Below are 18270 nucleotides of genomic sequence, written 5' to 3' on the forward strand. Positions count from 1 at the left end.
TACTGCTGTATATGCTGTTCTGACTTTCCGGACAGTCTTTTGAACGACTTGCAGTCGATATTCTCGGTCCATCCTGCTAAACAGAGAGAAGAAACAAGTACTTAATGGTTGTCATGGATTATTTTTCGAAATGGCCTGAAATTGCACCCCTTCCTAATCAAGAAGCGACTACAGTAGCAGAAGCATTTATAACACATGTCGTATCAAGACATGGAGTCCGTTTAGGGCCGGTTGTTCGAACGCTAATTAAAAATTGAATCAACTGATCATTAGATATCAAATATTTAATTACTGTCAATGTCAACTTTGATTGGGTTACTGAACACATAATTGATTACAATTATGAGATTAATTGATTAGTTAATCAATTATGTTAATAATTGTTACGTTAATTAATAATTAATCAATTAATCAATTAAGTTAATTATTATATTGATAATTAACATAATTGATTGTAATCAACTGATTGGCGTACAAACAACAGATTTTGTTATTTGATGGTTGTTAAGGGGACTTGATTATAATCAACTTCTTGATTAGCGTTCGAACAACCGGCCTTTTTAGAGTTGTATTCTAATCAAGTTTGAAATTTTGAGTCAGAATTATGGCCAGAATTAATAAAAATCTTGGGTATTAAGAAAACTCGAACTACGAATCAGACGGAATGATCGAAAGACATAATAGAACTATTTGTCCATATCTTTCAATGTTTGTTGCTGATAATCAAAATGATTGGGATACCCTAATTCCTCTATTCCTGTTAGCCTACAGAAGTTCTGAACATGAAGCAACCGGTTATTCTCCATCAATGATGATCACCGGAAGAGAAATGAAGCTTCCTCAAGATCTTATTTTCGGAAGATTGCCTCCCTGCGAAGAAGAACCTTCATCCGTGACGTACACAGAAATCTTAAGAGAAAAATTAGAAAATGTCTACGAATTTGCTCGTAAAAGTTTGAAGCTCCAAAGTGATAAAGCCAAGTCCAGGCTCGATGTGCATGCTACGGGGACAACTTTCGAAAGAGGTGACCCTGTATGGTTATACAATCCCACACGTAAGAAAGGACTTAGTCCAAAACTTCAACGAAACTGGAAAGGCCCGTACACCGTCTTGAAGAAAATAACCAATCTAGTCTACCGCATCCAGTTTTCATCTAGAAGTAAACCCAAGGTAGTTCATATCGAGAGATTAGCCCCATTTCATGGAACTGTTAGCTTCAACCGGACCCTAATCGACCAGTTATTCGAGACGAAGAACTATAAAGGATGGAGCAGTGTTACGCGAAAGAAGAAGTAGTCACCTACGATAATTTTATTGATGTCATGGAATAACACAGAAATGTCTAGTGACGTCTAGAACGTCAGAGAATCTATATATAAATAAATACATATATGTGTTTGGCATTTTAATAACAGTTGTAGTTCAGATTTAGAAGTCTACAGTTGCCAGTTTGTTAAAGTTTGTAATATTATATTGGAGTTTGAATAAAGTTACTTTCAAGAAGTTGTAACATTATATAAACATTGTAAGTTAATAATCAAAACTTTATTTTCTGTCACAAATTTATATTAGCGTATCTGGTGAATTACAATTTTGGTCTTATCAACATTCTGGTTCCATATAAATGGCTTTGAGATGGTGTCGTTATTTTGTCCCAGTTCATTCCATACCGCTTTGAGGTATCTTTAGGACTGATGTGAGGAATATTTCGAGGTGATCCATTTAAATTACTAGAGTAACAGTTATTATACCACCAGCCACCATCTAAAATTAAATAAAATATCTATGTAAAAAATTAACAAGCCAAGTAATAACAAACAAATTGAATGGCATTATAAAAATCAACAACAAGGTTTTAGGCCGGGAAGATCATGCACCAACGCTTTTTTATAATAGAAAAGTTATTACTATATAAAACAAACCTACATATTTATGTTTCGTGGACCTTAAGAAGGCAGTTCACAGGATCAAATTGTACGCATAACTATACCTCTAGGAATAATTAAAACGATCGCAAATATCATTTTAATAATAAAAGTAAAAGTAGAAGAAGAACTAACTTATCCAATTGAAACTGGCAATGAAATACCTAAGACAGGGAAATTGTCTACGATCATGGATGAAATAGTAAAAAGGTAAAAACAAAAAAGGACACCAAATGGGGAAAACAATTTCAAGTACCTAATCTGCTATGCAGACGATGCAATACTAATTTCTCAAAATGAAGATGATTTACAACCTATGCTACAGCAATTAAATATAACCGTTAGAAAATTTACAATGTTAATTTTCCCAATAAAGACAACAAGCATGGTTATAAGAGCAAATCTACTAATATATAAATTAGAGCCGGAGGCCCAGATAATAGCACTAGTGATAAAGTTTAAATATCTAGGCATTACACTATTTAGCTACGGAAAGTCCGAAACACAAGTGCAAGATCAACTGAATAGAGCAAACAGACCAGCCGGTTGCCTGAATGAAACAATATGGAGAAATAAAAAAGAATGTGTGTGCACTTTGTACGCACGTAAGAAGTTATACTTCTATTATATGATTATACAGGGTGTTTCATTGGGAAACGGAAATACTTTAATGGTGAATAGAGGTCACCGAGCCGGTTCTAGATATAGTACATTTTTTGCCCTACCGACTTTTATAACCGAGTTACAGGGTGTTTTATCGATTTTGCCCATTTCTTTCCTAAGCCATAACTTTAGAACCACCCTGTATATTTTTTGATATTTGGTACACATATGTCTCATTCAAAACCCAAACGACCGACATACTAACCATAAGAAAAATCCAGGTCCGGATTAACAAAAAATTATAAAGTAATTTTGACCTTAAAACAACACCCTGTATATTGAAATTTTGAAAATCTGTTTGCATATTTGAAAAGAGCACAAAAAGTAAGTTTAATAGTTCGCTTCAATTTTTCGGCCAGACAATTTTATGACTTTAATTTTGAAATCATATTGAATTTTTTAAGAACTTTGACATTAAAAAGCAGATATTATTAACTTTTAGTTATAAATTATTAAAGTTAATGAATAAATACTCATTTTAAAAATAATCAATACTTATTTACCACATTGGAACGACCCAATTACTAATGACAAGAAAAATCCAGGTCCGGATTAAGAAAAAAAAAATAAAGTAATTGTGACTTTGAAACTACACCCTGTATATTGAAATTTTGAAAATTTGTTTGTGTATTGTAAAAGAGCATAGAAAACTGCGTTAAAAGGTGCATGTAAAATTTTTGCGCATATAATTTAATTACGGCAATTTTGAAATCATATTGATTAATTCTGTCAAGGTCACAAGAAGCTACCAGAAAAATTAAGAACAATCCCAATGTATTTAGAAAATCGATTCGAAATATTTTAAAACGAACAAGGAAATGCATCGAACAAAATGGCGGACATTTTGAGCAACTGTTACAGTTCAAATATTTTTAATTTGTGTTAAATTGTTGAATTGTAACGAATTATTGTTTCATTAGATATAGCAGTTTTTTTAATTCTTTACTAAATCATTAAAATATCCCAATTCTCGCAATTCTAATTTTTAATGATGTGCATATAGCTACAAATCCAGAGAATATGTGAAGCCAGCGTAGTAAATAAGTATTAAGTATTTTTAAAATAAGTATTGATTCATTAACATTAAATTATTATTAAAAGTTAACAATACCTGGTTTTTAATCTCTGAGTTCTTTAAAATTTCAATATAATTTCAAATTGATGTAATTAAATCAACGGCGAAGCAATTAAAATAAGCCTTTAATCACAGTTTTTCATACTCTTTTAAAATGCGCCGACAAATTTTTAAAATTTCAATATACAGGGTGTTGGTTCAAGGTCACAATTACTTTGTATTTTTTTCTTAATCCGGACCTGGATTTTTCTTGTCATTAGTAATTGGGTCGTTTCAATGTGGTAAATAAGTATTGATTATTTTTAAAATGAGTATTTATTCATTAACTTAAGTAATTTATAACTAAAAGTTAATAATATCTGCTTTTTAATGTCAAAGTTCTTAAAAAATTCAATATAATTTCAAAATTCAAGTCATAAAATTGTCTGGCCGAAAAATTGAAGCGAACCATTAAACTTACTTTTTTGTGCTCTTTTCAAATATGCAAACAGATTTTCAAAATTTCAATATACAGGGTGTTGTTTTAAGGTCACAATTACTTTATAATTTTTTGTTAATCCAGACCTGGATTTTTCTTATGGTTAGTATGTCGGTCGTTTGGGTTTTGAATGAGACATATGTGTACCAAATATCAAAAAATATACAGGGTGGTTCTAAATTTATGGCTTAGGAAAGAAATTGGCAAAATCGATAAAACACCCTGTAACTCGGTTATAAAAGTCGGTAGGGCAAAAAATGTACTATATCTAAACCGGCTCGGTGACCAGTATTCACCATTAAAGTATTTCCGTTTCCCAATGAAACACCCTGTATAATTATAAACGAAATTAATATACTTTTTATTTATATTTTATTTAAATATAAAACTAATTTATACTTACTACTTCTCAAACATTTTTATTAAAACAGTGCCAAAAATTAAAATAATAAAAGAATAAAACACACACAAACACATTAAAAATGCCACAAATGATTTCTGAACATTAATTGTCGGAATTTTTTTTAACTAAATACGTATTTTCTGAAAATAAAATTATATAATAAATATATTTACAATCATAAAATGTATAAAAAAAATAAAAAAAATAATAGTTTCTATTGGGATTTGAACCAACTTACCAGCGCGGCTGGTATTGGCGTTGTATTGGGGTTCACTCGCATTTTACGCTTCGCCACGAAGAGAGTGTGTCATTATGTGCGAAGATCGACTAACTAAACGGATTAAACTTTTGACATTTTTGCATTATGTAAATCAAATTATTTTGATTTTGAATTGAAATGATTTAGAATTGAAAAAATACAACAAAACAGAGTAAGAAAACAATATATTAGGTGAATATTGATAGAAATTTTGATGGTAATCAAATTATGTAAATAAAAGTATTACATACTATGTATTTTGGTAGGTTCAAATGATAGTTCAAATGATATTACATACTATGTATTTTGGTAGGTACCTATGATACATTTACAATTATTGCGTACCTGTTGCTTTAAAAACTATTTAAAAATCACTACAATTATAAACTTTTTTGTTTTGCCATATTGGATAATTTTTGTCATGTCATTTGAACATCCAATCAGAACAAAGTTGTAATGCGACTGCGCCGGAATCAAAGGTTTTAATCCTATTAAAATTCACCCTCTATCGCGCGTAAAGAAGTATAACTTCAAAAATATCGGAAAAGAAATGAAACGCTTAATTTACAAAACAGTCATCAGACCAATAATAACAAACTTATTAAATATAAACACAGTTATTAAGAAACAGTTCTATAAATTAAACCAAAATGTCTTGAAGCTCGGAAGGAATTCACCCAGAGATGATTAGATATGGTCCACGAAAACTGCTTAAAATCGTGTCTAAGTATATTCAATGGATAACAAAATGGCGAAAAAATCCAACATTAATGGAGACAATGCTACATCGATAAAAAAACACTAATATTACCATAAATCAATACTGGGTAAATTTTAAATACACTTACGTGAAAATTTGGCACAATTGCCCTCACTCCAACTGTCCTGATCCTGATCGAATGTAGTAAACCTTTGGGATAAATGATATATCATACTGTCACCACTTGAATTACCGCTATAACTCCCTAAAGTTTTCAACTTATATCCCTGATATTCGGATCCTATTTCAAAAACTGGATATCTAGCATAATAGTTTAGCAAATTATGATCAGTTACTTCTATGAGCAACTCATTTGATTTGCTACCTAAAAATAATATTAAGATACAGAAGGTTCTGCATAGCTAGTCACCAATACCAAGGTTACTGGCTAAGATGCGTAGAGAAGAAGAATAACTTCGTAAAATTTTTAAATCTTGAAAGCATATAATATAGCAAATGTTAGTTAAAAACTATAACCTATGCTTACTTGTAAGGTGGTGAATGTTTTCTAAACCCAACCAAAATTCACCTTTAAGATTCCCAAAACCAAATTTATAATCTCTCCAAGGTCTATAAAAGTCTACAGATCCATCAAATCTCTTCTGTATGATTGTCCATCCACCTCCCTCAATTTCCATGTCGCATAAAACCGTTACTGGTTTTGTTTGTCCAGTTGGTAAAATTTCGTATGTACCGGAGATTGTCTTACCTTAAACAATTAAATCATGTTTAATCATATGTTGTCTAAAATTTATGTAATTTCTAAACCCTTATTCTAGTCCATTAGTCCAGTACCATTAGTCTAGGTGGCATAGCCGTATATACATATATACAGGGTGATTGATTAGTGGGGTAAAGCTCCGTAGATCCGCTATGATCCGTTACAACTTTGGCATGGTTCTAATTAATATTCGTTCTATAAGAAATAAAACTGATGAATTATTTTTGTTTCTAGAGAAATGAGGATTTCCCCCGATAGTTGCGGTTACAGAGCACGGCTTAAAAGGCAACGAGTCTTTTTTTGTAGAAAAATATACTTACCACAATTTAGGGATGGGAGAAACCTACCGGTTTAAACCTAAAACCGGTTTTTTTACTTCGCAATAACCGGTTTTACCGGTTTTTTTGTCCCGGTTATAGCCGGTTTTTTCTTTTTAAAGTAAAAACCGGTTATTAGGTTTTTACGGTGATTAGGATTAGGTTAGGTATTATTTCGGATCCCAATCATAATTATTATTCTCAAGTAATTATTCCAAACAATACCATAATTCAAATTTTATTTTATTTTATAAAATACAGAAGCAAACTGAAAGTGCAATCTCACATCACCCAGAAACAATTATTAAGTTTTATTATAATATTTCCTTGAAAAGGTATTTGTAATCATAATATTTACATAAGAAGTGATCTGGTTGAATTAGACGCAAACATCATCTATTTTTCACACTTAACTCTTAACATTGAAAGTGGGTGAATGACTTTTTCTGATTACCAAAATTAATGCTCTGACTATGAATATCGAATTAATGATTACGAATACGAATCTCCAAGAATTTCGCTCCGTTTTCAAAACGATACACTCATACAGGAAGTATTAAATGAGTTAAAATGTACCTATTCTACAAATATACAAACGTGTTAAAAGTAATACATGTTCTTTCGATAGTAATACTAATTTTGATCATATTGATATCGAGTCGAATTGAGAATCGCAAACTAAAGTGTATTGTAAATGTAACTTTGTACCCTATTGGATTAAAAAAATCGAAAACCGGTTTTTCCAAAAACCGGTTTTTTTGGCCGGTTATAACCGCCAGGTTAAACCGTAAGCAAAAAAACCGGTATAACCGAAAACCGGTGTTTTGTCAAAAACCGCCATCCCTACCACAATTTCCAGGTATGATCGTCCAAGTTCGGCTCATGGAGGCACCCTAATTCTTTCTAGAAATAATGATTTTTCTCTGGTAACAAAATATGACTTTTTGTTAAGTGAATCCTTCTTTAAACTTCTTTTGTTAAGTTTTCCTTAGTTTATAATAAAAATCTTAATCTTTACATTATTTGCATTTATAGATCACCTGACTCTACCGTGGAACTATTTTTTAGAACCTGCTAAATTTGTTAGATGACCTGCCTCATAAATGCAGAAAAATTATATACGGTTACTTTAACATTAATTATGCTGCTGCTTGTGTTACCCAAGTGTCTCTGGCCAACATATTTGAATCGTATGGTCTCTCAATGCACGTTAATTCTCCTACAAGGATTACAAAAACTACATCTACCATAATCGTTTATACTGTCTCCGATTTCTCACCCCTTGATGTCTGCTTTACAGTTATTAATGCGGGACTATCTGATCATGAAGCAGTGTATACGAAGTTTAACATCTTCAGCAAACTCTCCTCAAAAACCCGACGTTTAGAGAGGATTTTTTCTGCCCAATATTTTCGTAAATTACAAAATTTATGCTTAACTTCTGAGTAACACTTTCGTTCTATAGACGTGGACTATAATTTTAGTGTTTTTCTAGATAAGCCTCTCCGCACCTTTAATAAGGCATTTTCTTTAATTCCTATTAAGCCAAAACATCGGAAACCTTGGGTTACGAAAGGTATCCGCATATCAGCCTAGAAGATGCGTTCACTACTATACATCAAGAAATTTACTACCAATGTTTCTGTCACTGAATATATCACAAAGTACAGGACAACATATCTAAAACTTGTCAAATTAGCTAAAAAAGCCTATTATCAAAATCGTCTGGGAAGCTCTAAAAGTGTAAAAGTCTAAAACTCACACAGCTCAATAATTTTCTCTTCCAAATCCTGAAAGTCTGAACGATTACTTCGTTAATGTGAGTAAAAATATAACATAAACTATTTTGCCGCAACAAGATCCCATTTCCTATCTCCCTAATTCAAGAAAGGTATCGAATTCATTTTTTTTAAGACCAGTCGATAACTCTGAACTGATCCAAACAATCAATAGTATCAAAAGCAAATCATCCTGTAGTACTGATGGACTATCTATAAAAATTTTCTCTAATCTCACAGAAAATTGTTGGAAATCCTCGTCTCACTAACTAATGATTCCTTCGAAAAAGGTAAATTTCCAGAGTGCCTAAAGACAGCCATTATTATTCCTCTTCATAAGGGTGGTGAAAAATCTAATGCCTGCAACTATAGACCTATTGCCTTACTACCGGTACTCTCCAAAATTATTGAGAGACTCATTAAAACTCGACTTAAATAAATATGTCCTTTATCGTTTATAACAACATTTTATCACAAAATCAATTCGGCTTTTTAACTAACAAATGTACCACTGATGCCATGTTTTCTGTACTACATGAGGTGTACCAAGCACTAAACAATAATCTTTATACTGCCACTGTTTTCTGTGACATGCCAAAGCTTTTGATTGTGTAAATCACGACATCTTGATTAAAAAACTAAACTATGGAATTCTAGGTATATCTTTGAATTGGTACCAATCCTGCTTGAATAATAGGAAACAACTAGTTAGAGCAAATGATACGGACTCTAGTCTCAAAAACATTGTGTGGAGTACCACAAGGTTCAGTATTGGGTCGTCTTCTGTTCGTTATCTTTATAAATGACATCACTAATTTAAAAATCGATGGGAAATTTTTTTTGCTGATGATACCAGTATTAGTTAAAGCAACTCAACTATTGCATCTCTTCATGAAACTATAACTTCAGATCTACTGACGATAAAGACCTGGTCTGACTCTAATTTACTCTCTTTTAACGTAGATAAAACAGTAGCATTATCCTATAAAGGAGCTCTTCAACCTTTGCCTCTTAATAACAGCTAGATCAGTACCGTTGATTCTGTAAAATTTCTTGGTATTTTTTTAGACAGCAACCTCAAGTGGTCCCTTCATATCGATTCGTTAAGTAAAAAATTTGTCTCAGCTTGCTATGCAATAAGATCTGTCTCAAGGGAACTTAATTTAGCATCGTCTAAAATAACATATTTTTCGTTGTTCGAGTCTCATCTTCGATATGGTCTTCCTTTTTGGGGTTCTAGTACAGCTGCTCAATTTGATGTTATTTTTAAATTGCAAAAAAGAGCAATAATATATATGTTTGGCTCAGAAGATCTACACATTGCAGAAGTTACTTCAGAGATCACGGAATTTTAACACTTCCATCTTTATATATTCTAGAAACTGTTTGTTTAATTCGTAAACACCTTCATGTCTTTCCAGCAAGGCCCAATCGTCTTTACTCCAGCAGAAATTCAATATTTGATATTTATTTACCGATCCCATCCACTGAGTTAGTAAAGAAATCTATATTATATTCCGCGAAAAAACTTTACAACCATCTCCCTTTGCAACTTAAATCTGCAACATCTTTCCCAAAGTTCCGTAAAATGACAAAAGCCTATCTATCTAAAAGACCATTTTTATTATTCAATAGAAGAATTTCTTAATGAATAACTAAGAAAATTGGGTTTCATACGCAGCAGCTTAAACTTCTTAATGTTGTATTTTATTTGTTGTAAGTATGTTCAATTTGCAATTTATATAAATTTTGCAATAAATTGTTTTTGTCTTTGCTTTTATAGCTTATATACTGTATATTGACGATTTATCTAATTTTAGTAAATTGTAGTTGTTATTTGTTATTAATATTATTTTTCTATTATTTTTCTTTTGACTGTATGTAAGACAATAATGCATATTATTCTATTCTATCTGTTCTATTCTATTCTATTCTATAGTAATAGGTAGCAATAAAAATGAATAACAAAAATTGTAGCCATCTTTGAGCTTCACAAGATTGTAGTAATGTGTAGGTCTTTTGTTTATTTTTTATTTTTTTTGTGTGGAAATTATGGCTTTGATGAGAACCAATTAGCTTTAAAATAGAAATAGACATTTTTAATATAACAAATAAAATATTGTAAAATAAAAATTTGTTTTAATTTCGTATTTAAATTCGTAACGTTAGATAAAATCTAACGCGTGACTGCTTACGTGACAGAAGAGAGCGCGACTGTTCCCGCTTCCCGGGTTAAAATTAAGGATGCAAAGAATATTTTTCGCATGTTAAAAATTGAACAACCTATAAATACATTACCATTTCTGTAAATCTCCTGGCAGCTTCCTGGAATATTTAGGTTCGTAACTTTGGTTTCAGTAATTGGACAATAGTCTCCTTTACTGACTCCAACCAAATGTTGACATACTTCAACAGAATTACTAATTCCATTTCCCACTAAAATAAAAAAAAGTAGGCCAAAATAAATAAAAAAAAATGCTTGTGGAATTTAAAAACTTTATAATAAGGAATTTCGGAACAGAGAAATTAAGAAGAATGATATGCCGAATCATGGAAAGAGCAATAAATGGAGAGGACATCTCTAAACAATGGCAGGAAGCCTATATAACATCGATATACAAAAAAGGTAACAGAAAAGATTGCGAAAATTAAAGGGGGATAAGCGCCATCGCTACAATGGCAAGACTGTATGGCAGGATCCTCAGGAATAAAATAGAGGAAATTTAAGAAGGTAAAATCGGAGAAGAACAAGCAGGTTTCACAGCAGGGAAATCATGTCTAGATCATATCCATACAATACAACAGACAATAAAGAAAAAAAGAGCTAAGAACAAATATGTACACATGGCGTTTATAGACCTTAGGAAGGCATACGACACCGTGCCAAGGAAAGAACTGTACAAAGCAATGACTAAAATAGGGATACCACCTAACCTAACACAAGCAATCAAAAACATGTACAGTGGAAATGGAGTAAATATAAAAATCGGAAACAAGGTAGTTGCTAACTTCAAAACAACAAAAGGATTACTACAGGGATGCCCAACGTCACCGACTCTATTTAAAATATTTTTAGAACACGCACTAACAACTTGGAAGACAAAGTGTAGGGATATGGGAATACCGATAAGGGACGATTATCTCTACACATTGTGTTTCGCAGACGACCAGGTGGTGATGGCTCAAGATGAAGAGGATATCAGTTACATGGTAAGAAAACTAAAAGAGGAATACAAAAAGGTGGGCCTGGAAATAAATATGAAGAAAACGAAATACTTAGTAATATCGGAAGAAGACGTAAAAAACTTAGAAGTAGAAGAACAAGTTGAAATAAAAGGAACGAAGAATTTTAAATATTTGGGCTTTATAATGTCGGAAAACGGAACAAAAGAAGCAGAAATAAAAAGTAGATTGGGAAAAACAAGATCTTGCATCAGACAACTCCATAATGTAATCTGGAATAAGAACATTAAGAGAAAAACAAAAAGAATGATATACCAAACAATAGTAAGAAGACTCATGACATATGCCGCAGAAATTTGGGTCATAAACAAAAAAACCAAAAAAAAGCATTCTGGCAAGCGAAATGGAATACTGGAGAAGATGCTGTGGCCTCACCAGAAGAGACAGAATAACAAATGAGGAGATAAGAAGAAGAATGCAAGTGGAAAAAGATGCCCTGAAATATATAGACGAGAGAAGACTGAAATGGTACGGCCACGTACGCAGAGCAGAAAACACTTGGATAAACAAGGTTGCAGAATGGAGCCCAAGAGGAACGAGAAGAAGAGGATGACCGAGAAGATCTTGAAAAAATGAAGTCAACGAAGCTATGTCTAAGAAAGGATTGGAAGACGGAGACTGGGAAGATCGAAAATAATGGAAGTCCTGGCTGACGGAAGGGAAACGGCATTAGCTGTAGACAACCCCTTATATATATATATATATATATATATATATATATATATATATAAGAATTTTCCTAATCTGAAAGTAGGGTAGGTATTATTTAACTTAATGCCGATTAATATTACATAAAGAGTAATGAGATAACTTACGGATTGTAGCACCTCTTATACCTTCATGTGAGTTAGGCTTTTGAATTTGTATTGTGAGAGTAATTTTATTATTGTCTTGTGTTTGTGTTATGCCTAAATTATTGTCTTGTGTAAATGCCTAAAACAAAATCAATTATTATTTTATTATATAACGAATTGGATTCCATCGGATGTTCTTAACTTGCGTTATTTCTTGCCAAAATGGCAGTAATGTAAAAAGGTAATTATTACCTTCAAATAACATAATTTGAAAGCAAACACAAAAAAACACGATCTCCAAAGATTAACACACTTCTTCAATACAACAGCCAAGAAAACATTATGATAATATCAGCAGAAAAAACATAGGAGAGTGCATATTGATTTTCACTTCGGAAAAAATCAAACAAGATAGAACTTTTTATAATTTCATTGAGTAATGTTTAATAAACAACATATCAAAAAGTTCTACTCGAGAAGTGGGAGCTTCATTTTTTATTAAACAAATGAACTGCGAAATTAAATGTTTTTTAAATAACTCCGAAAATATAAATTTTAGAAAAAAAACTGACTTGACCATTGAAAAATTTAGGAAATTTTACAAAAAAAACCTTATACAGGGTGATTGATTAGTAGGGTAAATAAAGCTCAATAGCTCCGCTATAGTAATAGATAGCAATAAAAGTTAATAACAAAAATTTTAGCCACCTTTGAGCTTCACATTACAAAATTAGTTTTACAGGGTGTTCAATAACACAGTGGCAGACCTAACTTATGTTTTTTAAATGGAACGTCCTATATTTTATTTTATATTCGAAATCTTGTTAACCTCTCTATCACAAAAATATAAAGGTTTGTAATGTTATACAGGGTATTTACAAAGTTATAACCAATTTTGTATGAAAATCGTAGCAAGTTCAACTCCCTGTATAAATAAAAATAAGCACAATAGCAATGGTTTATTAATGCCATATTTTTTTATTTATTGTCAAAATTTTTAAGAATTATTTATATTGCTTTATATCAAATACAGGGTGAGTCAAAACGCAAGTACATTATTTTCTCAGTAATGTTAAATGGAACACCCTGTATTTTATATCATTATTGAAAAGTAACATTACCGTACTTTAATTTTAATATAACATTCCCTATGCCCAAATTTATTAGTTTTCGAGATATTTTCATTTTTCAGAGCAAATTATTTTAGGTGTTTAAATTTATCTAAATTTTAAGTAAGCCATGACTGAATTGACAATTGAAGATTACCGATTATTAATCCGGTAATCAATGTAACACTGTAGTAAATAAAGAAATAAAAATAATTTATGAGTAATACATTTTACAAACAAAAACACAACCACTACATGCAACATTTTTGAAACCATTAAAAACTATTTTTTTATGTAAATGCAACAAATAAACAAAGAAAATTAGTAATAAATTTTACAAAAAACACATAAACACAAAATACAATATTTTGTGAAGACAATTAAATACTACTTTTGTATGTAAATGTAACAATGTAACAAATAAAGAACGAGACATAATTTATCAGTAATACATTTTGCAAAAAACATGTTTAAAAAAATTAGAAGCTACTTTTAATAAAATATTTTTAATATTTAATTACATAAGGTGTTCAAAATTATCTCCTAACACATTTATGTACGCCTAAAAACGATTATTGAATGAGCTATTTACTCTACGGAGCATTTGTAAATTAACAAATGCCTTGTTGTTGGAGGTATTTTATAAACTTCATTATTAACGTAACCCCAAAAAAATCAGTCCAGTTTATTAAATTCTGGTGATTTGGGTGGCCACGCTACTGGTCCATTGAAAAATGAAAATATCTCGAAAACTAATAAATTTAGATATAGGGAATGTTATCTAAAAATTAAAGTACGGTAATGGTACTTTTCAATAGTGATATAAAATACAGGGTATTCCATTTAAAATTACTGAGAAAATAATGTACTTGCGTTTTGACTCACCCTGTATTTGATATAAAGAAAATTAGCAATATCGTCCATTCTTGAAGATTTTGACAATACGTTAAAAAATATGGCATTAATAAACCATTGTTGTATTGTTGTTTTGCTTATTTTTATTTATACAGGGAGTTGAACTTGTTACGATTTTCATATAAAATTGGTTATAACTTTGTAAATACCCTATATAACATAATAAACCTTTATATTTTTGTAATGGAGAAGTTAACAGGATTTCGAATTTAAAATAAAATATAGGGTGTTCCATTAAAAAAAAAACATAAGTTTGGTCTGCCACTGTGTTATCGAACACCCTGTAACATTCTAACTAATTTTGTAATATGAAGCTCAAAGGTGGCTAAAATTTTTGTTATTAACTTTTATTGCTATGTATTGTATATATAGCGGAGCTATTGAGCCTTACCCTACTAATCAATCACACTGTATAAAAGATTTTTCTAAAATCTATAGCTTGCTTCTATATTTTTTATTTTTAACGCTAAAGTCAACCTTCTTACAAACATTGGCGTACTATAAATTAGCGTTCGGCGAAGTGCACTGTTGAGTTATTTTAATGTAATTCTTTAACTCATCATCATTCTCTTTGCCTTATCCCTATGCAGGGTCGGCTTCCCTAATTGCATTTCTCCACACAATTCTATCTTGGGTCATATCAATGTTAATCCCCTTTATCAACATGTCCTGCCTTATGGTCTCCGCCCAGGTCTTCTTTGGTCTTCCTCTCCTACTCCTACCAGGAATCTGCACTTCAGCTATTCTTCGTATTGGGTGATTAACGTCTCGAAGTTGAACATGACCAAACCATCTTAACCTATGCTCTCTCATTTTGGCATCAATTGGTGCCACACCTTGACTTCCCCTAATATACTCATTTCTAATTTTATCCTTCTTTGTCACTCCACTCATCCATCTAAGCATTCTCATTTCCGCCACATGCATTCGTTGTTCCTCTTTCTTTTTCACTGCCCAACATTCAGTTCCGTGCATCATAGCAGGTCTTATGGCTGTTTTATAGAATTTTCCCTTCAGCTTCATTGGAATTTTTCTGTCACACAACACACCACTCGCTTCTTTCCACTTCATCCATCCAGCCCTAATTCTACTGCATGCATCTGCATCTATTTCTCCATTACTCTGTAATACCGATCCCAGGTACTTAAAACTATTGCTTTTCACAATCATTTCACCATCCAAAGATACCATTTTATTTGTAGTAACTCCATCTTTAAATGAACATTCCAAATACTCTGTTTTTGTCCTACTAAGTTTTAAACCTTTTTCCTCCAGGGCTTGTCTCCACTGTTCCAGTTTTTGTTCTAAGTCTCTTTCACTATTTCCTATCAACACTACATCATCAGCATACATTAGGCACCATGGAATACTACCCTGTAGTTTCGCTGTTATCTGGTCCAAAATTAATGAGAATAAATAAGGACTAAGCACCGATCCTTGGTGCAATCCTACTTTCACCTGAAATTTATCAGTCTCTCCCACACCTGTTCTAACACTAGTCGTTACTCCCTCATACATATCTCTCACAATATTTACATATTCGCCAGGGACTCCTTTCTTATTGAGTGCCCACCACAGAATCTCTCGAGGAACTCTATCATATGCTTTCTCAAGATCAATGAATACCATATGAGCGTTGGTCTCTTTATTCCTATATTTTTCCATCAGTTGCCTAACAATGAAAATTGCATCTGTTGTTGATCTGCCCTGCATAAAGCCAAATTGATTATCGGATATTTCAGTTTCTTCACGTATCCGTCTATCAATTACTCTCTCCCATATTTTCATGGTGTGGCTAAGTAGTTTTATAGCCCTGTAGTTTGTGCATTGTTGTAATGTAATGTTGTAATGTAATTCTTTAACTAATGGACCAAATAAAATTTTCCAAATTGGACATGAAAGAAGAACAATTAGGCTGTCTTATAGTTAAAATAAAAAGAAATAAAATATATGAGCATAAGTACGGTGTGGGCCGAAAATAAGACTTACATGAATTTTGTTTGAAAATGATTTAATAGTTATTTATAATAAGTGTTAAAAGTACACGTTTAAGGCACGCATGTGAAAATTTGCAGAATGAGCGAAGCGAGTTCTGCAATTCACATGAGTGCCTTAAAAATGTACTTTTTAATACGCATATCATACAATCTTTTTTCTACAAACGTAATTACAGGTCAATACGAACTGCAGTGCCATAAAAATTTTAAAGCTCTAGTGCTTTAAAGTAGCATTTTTAACGCTCGTATGGAGTGATAAAAATTGCATTTTTACACGGTTGTAGAAAAAAATGTGTAACTAATACAATTTTACTTATAAAACTCTCAAATTTGCCTTTAAAACTTTAAAACATCTTACTAAACGAAGCTTTATTCAAAAAAATCTCAAAAATATAATTCAAATGATACTGCGTCTCAAAAAATGTAATTTTTATTTTAAGACGATATTACTTAAGTTTGAACAGATTTATTACAATTTTATAAGCGTTTCTTTAACGCTTAGGACGTAGTCTTTAAAATGCACTAAATTATGTTACTTTAGAAATAAAATAAATAATTTATTTCTGAGAAAATTAAGAAAGATAAAACAATGTAATACAAAAACTGAAAATTACCTGCTAAAAAATGTTTATACAAAGTGATCAAAACTTTTTTCTGTAAAACTTACCTAAGATACATTTAATAATAAGCTTCAGCAATAATAAATGTTCAACAATTTTCTTTTAAATTGGAACCTATTGATAACTTTTTTAATTATCAGTTTTACGAAGAAAAGATATTCTTTATAAAATACTCTGCATCGTATAGGATCTAAGATGATACCATGAGATATAAAATTTTATTAATTTTATACGAGGTATGTCAAAAAGTACGAATTTCATTCAAGAGTAAAGTACAGTCGGAAAAATGAAAGAATACCCATGAACGAACATATAAAATATGCTGTATTTTCCTGTCACCGTGTCACAAAGAAAATTGTCCAGTGCAAGTACATGTAAGAATAATTATTACATGTACTTGCAGTGGCCAATTTTTTGTGTGACACGGTGACAGGAAAATACAGCGTGTTTTATATTTTCGTTCATGGGTATTCTTTAATTTTTCCTACTGTAGGTACCTTTAAATTTCACAATATCGAAAATTGTTATTAAGAAAAGTTGTTTGGAATTAAAAGCTAAGTTTCAAAGTTCAATTATATCCTTCTAATTGAAATATTGTGCACTATAAGGGTATTTAACTGTTAAGCGAAATTTATATTTTTTACATAACTCGTATAAAATTGAAAAAGGTTGATATCTGATGGTTCTATCTTAGATTTTAGATCAGGTAGAGCATTTTATGAAAAATAACTTTTGTTCGTAAAATTGATAATAAAATAGTTATCATAATTGTAATAAAATGATGATGAGTAACGCGTAATTGGGAGAAAAATTTTAAAATTTTTTTTAGAAGAATGTATTTCTATTTTAAAACATAGTTTTTAATTCCAAATAACTCTTCATAATAACAATTTTTAATATTCTGGAATATAAAGGTACTTTACTCATTAACGAAATTCATATTTTTGACATACCTCGTATAAAATTGATAAAATTTGATATCTAATGGTATGGTTGAGTTTTAGATTTTAGACTATTCAGAGCATTTTATAGTAATAGCGGATAGATACACTTATAAGATACCGGTGTAAGTCAGATCTATTTCAGGGACGCGACCCTGCTCACGCAAGCCATGGCTATCCCCCAAATCCAAATAGGGGAGGTCATGTCCCGATCCAAGTTTCCTACCAAATATCCAAAAATCCTTTCCGATTATCCAACCCACAGGAGTAA

At 31.3% G+C, this 18270-nt stretch overlaps 1 protein-coding gene across 2 annotated transcripts in view; it reads right to left on the bottom strand.

The window, feature by feature from the left end:
* Positions 1-1531: 1531 nt before the first annotated feature.
* The window catches only part of LOC126886656 (microfibril-associated glycoprotein 4-like), a 42461-nt gene continuing 25722 nt past the window's right edge, over positions 1532-18270 (bottom strand). Inside the window, exons 2-6 of one of the 2 annotated variants that reach the window (XM_050653652.1) lie at positions 12439-12556; positions 10679-10816; positions 6052-6273; positions 5653-5889; positions 1532-1765 (exon numbers count right to left, since the gene is read on the bottom strand). In XM_050653652.1, the coding sequence (XP_050509609.1) occupies positions 1587-1765; positions 5653-5889; positions 6052-6273; positions 10679-10816; positions 12439-12556 (894 nt within the window). In that variant the 3' untranslated portion in view covers positions 1532-1586. The remainder of the gene's footprint in view (positions 1766-5652; positions 5890-6051; positions 6274-10678; positions 10817-12438; positions 12557-18270) is intronic. The other variant, XM_050653653.1, reaches the window with a different exon arrangement.

Source organism: Diabrotica virgifera, chromosome 6 (genome assembly GCF_917563875.1).
Source record: "Diabrotica virgifera virgifera chromosome 6, PGI_DIABVI_V3a".
In the NCBI taxonomy this organism is placed as follows: domain Eukaryota; kingdom Metazoa; phylum Arthropoda; class Insecta; order Coleoptera; family Chrysomelidae; genus Diabrotica; species Diabrotica virgifera.